This window comes from Psammomys obesus, unplaced genomic scaffold, assembly GCF_907164565.1.
Source record: "Psammomys obesus unplaced genomic scaffold, mPsaObe1.curated_primary_1811, whole genome shotgun sequence".
Classification (NCBI taxonomy): domain Eukaryota; kingdom Metazoa; phylum Chordata; class Mammalia; order Rodentia; family Muridae; genus Psammomys; species Psammomys obesus.
In genome coordinates this window covers 17730823-17735337 of record NW_026590062.1, presented here as the reverse complement: position 1 = coordinate 17735337, position 4515 = coordinate 17730823, and the positions used below count along the sequence as shown (strand labels likewise).

Sequence of the window (4515 nt, the reverse complement as noted above, 5' to 3'; positions counted from 1 at the left end):
AGGAGGAGGAGGAGGAGGAGGAGGAGGAGGAGGAGGAGGAGGAGAAGAAGAAGAAGAAGAAGAAGAAGAAGAAGAAGAAGAAGAAGAAGAAGAAGAAGAAGACATGATTGCTGTGTCTACGTTGTCCAGTCCAACAGCACATGGCTGACATCAGCCACTAACTTTGAGGGAAAGGACATTAGTAAGACGCCAGGGAAACAACCTGGGCGGCACAGAAGAGGTAGGGATCAAATGAGTAAAGTAAACTAGGGGCTCAGAAATGAGGCTCTGGGCTATGGACAGAAAGTAGAGTTAGATAATAAAGACAAAGTAAAAGAAAGCCAAATAGAGAAGTTCTGATATGGAAAGAAAAGATCTTAAAAATACTGAAATTTAAAAAATACTGGAGAGATGGCTCAGTGGTTAGGAGGACTGGCTGCTCTTGCAAAGGACCTAGGTTCAATTCCCAGCTCCTATAGGGTGGCTAACAGCCGTCAGGAACTCCAGTTCCAGGGCCTCTGAAGCCCCTTTCTAGCCACCTGGGGCACAACACATACTTGGTACACAGACAAATTCAGGCCAACACCCACACACATAATGTAAAACGGGGGAAAAAATACTAACAGAAGAAAACACAGAGAAAACGCTAGGGGGCGGTTTGTAACAGTGTTCACAGAAGTTCACACTTTCACTTCCAGAATATCAGTTTTCATAATAAGTGTGTATTTTCTATTCAGTAATAAGGAAAAAAGACATATCCATTTTGCATAAATGATACAATGTGAATGGAAAGCTGAATGTTGTAAATACTCTTTCCATCCCAGAACACACACTCTGGAATACTTGAGAAGGATCCATTTTCCCACTGATCTTGCTTCTCACCTGTAACAGTGTCCAGCTGCCTGCTGCTTTCTGCTGTCCACTGCGCCTCCTGCTCCAACTGTGTGATCACTTCTGGCTTAGAAAGCTGGTGCCCTGGGCGAGGGGAAAATGTAGGTCTCACATGTTTATAGGGAACAAAAGTCATTTCCAGAACCTCTTCCAAATCAGGCATGCTGGCTCATCCATTACCCATCATCCCAGCACTCGGGAGGCACAGGGGTTTCCATGAGTTTGAGGCCAGGCTAGGATATGTCTCCAAAAAGAAAAGAGTCAATGTGAACAAAGTCAGTCTCATGCCAGAGGGAAATGAACAGCAGACAAATGTTTGTCTTCAAAACAGGCCAGCATTTAGCTGGGTAGTGGAGACACAGGTAATCCCAGTACTTGGGGGACAGAGGCAGGCTGATCTCTGTGAGTTTGAGGCCAGCCTGTTCTACAAAGGAGTTCCAGGACAGTCAGGGCTATAGAGAGAAACCTTGCTTCCAAACAAACAGATGAAAACAGCATTCTTTCCTGTGGCTTTCATGCCTTTTACCTCCTAAGCAAATAAACTCATTTGAATGGTCTCTCTTGTCCCAACAACTCGGGGCTCACCCAGGGCCACCAGATTCCGGTAGTTCTCCAGCATCACGTCTCGGTAGAGGGTCTTCTGAGCTGGGGTCAGCTGTGCCCACTCCTCTCTGGTGAAGTCCACGGCCACATCCTGGAATGTCAGCGACTCCTGGAACACCAAGCACACCCCTCCTTGCTCACACCTAATTCGACAGCCATCTTTTTAAGGGAAGGGCATTTATTGAGTTATTCCAAATATTTGACCAGTTTCCATAGAAACAATGTCTCGGGGCACCTACATCTCATCAGCTGACACAATACTTTGTTACATTCTAGAATTGTAAGGATAAGCTCAAACAAGTTTTTGAAGATTGCTTTCGTGTGTGTGTCCATGCATGCATACATGTGTATGTTCATGTGTGTCCAGGTGTACTTATGTCCGTGGCAGCGTGCCATTGTATGGCGGTTTCCTCCAAACTGACACCTTCTCTGCAGGAGGGAGGAAGAGGCTCAGGAGACTCAGGAGATGCACAAACCATCATGGGGCTGGAGAGGTGGCTCAGTGGTTAAAAGCACTAGTTGCTTTCCCAGGGATCGTGAGTCCAAGTCCTGGCAACCACATGGTGGCTTAAAACCATCTGTAATGGGATCTGAAGCCCTCTGTTGTCATGCAGACATACAGAACGACAAAGCACACAAAATAAAATAAAAATTCCCCAAACCATCCTATGGCTAGGAGACTAGAAGCCTGGAGACTTCTCTAGGGCCCCTCCCCCACTGTGAACGAGGAGACAAGTGTGGGTGGAGAAGACCACCCAAGTGCAGAGGGAAGTTCCTGGACTGCTGTGCTCCCTTCCAGCTGTGCTCTCTTCCAGCTGTGTTCTCTTCCAGCTGTGCTCCCTTCCAGCTGTGCTCCAGGACCAAGCCTTCCTGAGCTGTCAGCCAGGTCAGAGTGGGTTCTTGACATGGCTGCTTCTGTGTCATCCTTGCTTTTTATAAACAACCCTCATCTAGTCAGGCAGTGGCGGCACACGCCTTTAATCCCAGCCTTCAGGAGGCAGAGGGGGAGATCTCTGAGTTTGCGGCCAGCCATGTCTACAGAGTGAGGTCCAGGAGATCCAGGACTACACAGAGAAACCCTGCCTCAAAAATCCAAAGAAACAAAAACAAAGAAATAACCCCCCTCTGTACTCCTATTAGTAATCCCAATAAAAACACCGGTTCTCCAAGGTGGGCGTCAGTACTCTGTCTCTCTGGGCTGCCGGGGCTTCACTTTAGATGTGTGTTCCATCTCTCCAGGCCGTGTCACATACTATCGTAAAGGTCAGGGGACAACTTCCCACTGTTTCTCAGGCACCGCCACTTTTTCTGTTTCAGACAGGTCCCTCACTGGCCCTGGCACTTCCTAGTAGACTAGACTGGCTGTCCAGTGAGCTCCAAAGATCTGCTTGTATGTGGCTCCTCAGCACTGGGCCGCCATTCCTCGCACGTGTGTATGTAAACTTGTGTGTATATGTGATGCACATGCGTATATACATGCGTATGTTTGTGTGCTTGTGCAGGCATGTACATGTATGCACGGGGAAATGCACATGTGGCCGTGCGAGAGCTTCAGACATCCGTCCCCACAGCGCCTTTTGTTTGCTGCTGCATGCACCAGGCTGGCTGGCCTGAGAGCCCCAGGGGCTCCTCTGTCTCTGCCTCTTCTTGCCCTAGAAACCCTGGGATTACAGATGTGTGCTACCACAGCTGGCTTTCACATGGCTCCAAGGGATCTGAACTCAGGCCCATGTTCCCAGCCCATGCCTGGAACTTTTTTTTTTTTAAACTTTGGTTCTGGTAATCAAACTCAGTCCTCATGCTTGTCAGGAAGGCAGTGTACTGACCGAGATAGCATCCTAGCCATTCTATAATAGATTTTTACCCCAACACTGCTAATTGAACCCAGGGCCTTGTGCATGGTAGGCAAACACTCTTTCCCAGCTTTACAATAGGTTTATAAATAAATTGTTTTTATGTTTTTGGGTGTTTTGCCTGCAAGTTTGTCTGTTTACCATGTGCAGTGCCCACTGAGGCCAGCAGATGGCACTAGATTTCCGGGGACTGTAGTCACAGACAGTAGCTTCCATATAGGTGCTGGGAGTTGAACCCTGGTCCTCTGCAAGAACAAGTGCTCTTGATGGCTGAGCAATTTCTCCCCACAACAATAGCATTTTAGAGGTTTCAGAGATTTACCTGGCACCCTCGTATTTGCAATCCATCATTCACTTCTTCTCTTTCATCTTCTGGGAAGGTAAAGCAGTCTGAGAGGGTATAATTGGGTGAAAGAAAAAACACATTGTTAATAATGTCATTAAAACTGAATTTAAACCTTGGAAGATTCTGCTATAGAAGACAATATACAGAGAAGCCCCAAAGACACAAGCTTAAAAGTTAGACAACTATAACATTGATTTTTCTTTTACTGTTTTCTTTTTTTCTTAAAAAAATATTCATTTTGTGTGCACTGGTGGTGTATGCAGGCCTTTAATTCCAGGACTTGGGAGGCAGAGGCAGGCCGAGCTCTGTGTTTGAGGCCATCCTGGTCTACAGAGGGAGTTCTAGGACAGGCAGGACTATATAAGAAAACCTTGTCTTGAAAAAACAAAAAAATCATGTTATGTGTATGAGTGTTGCCTGCCTGTGTGTACATGCACCATGCATGCGCCTGAAGACCTTACGTCCACTGAAACTATAGCTGTAAATTGTTGTGATCTGCCATGGGGGTCCTGGGGACCAAACCCAGGGTCCTCTGCAACAGTAACAAGTGTCCTTAACTGCTGAGCCATGTCTCCAGCCCCGGGTGATCTCTTTGAGGAGGGTCCTGTGAAGTAGAGTCCGGCCTCAGACTTACTATGTCGTCAAGGAGAACCTTGAACGCCTGATTCCCCTGTCACCACCTCCCAAGTCCCGAGGTCACACCACGCCAGCTCACACTTGCTTGTCCATTACTTTGGGTAACTGTATGGAGGACTTTTTGTGTGGTATAAATATTTACATTGTCTCAGGTGAGAAGTGTAATGGTTTTCAGCCTGTTTAGACACTTGGGGAAATTGGAAGTCA

At 47.1% G+C, this 4515-nt stretch overlaps 1 protein-coding gene across 1 annotated transcript in view; it reads right to left on the bottom strand.

Moving 5' to 3' along the window:
* LOC129675891 (putative zinc finger protein 56) overlaps positions 1–3674 on the bottom strand; it is an 11210-nt gene extending 7536 nt beyond the window's left edge. Inside the window, exons 1-3 of the mRNA XM_055606027.1 lie at positions 3649–3674; positions 1456–1616; positions 862–954 (exon numbers count right to left, since the gene is read on the bottom strand). Of these exons, the coding sequence (XP_055462002.1) occupies positions 862–954; positions 1456–1616; positions 3649–3674 (280 nt within the window). The remainder of the gene's footprint in view (positions 1–861; positions 955–1455; positions 1617–3648) is intronic.
* Between the last annotated feature and the right edge of the window lie 841 nt (positions 3675–4515).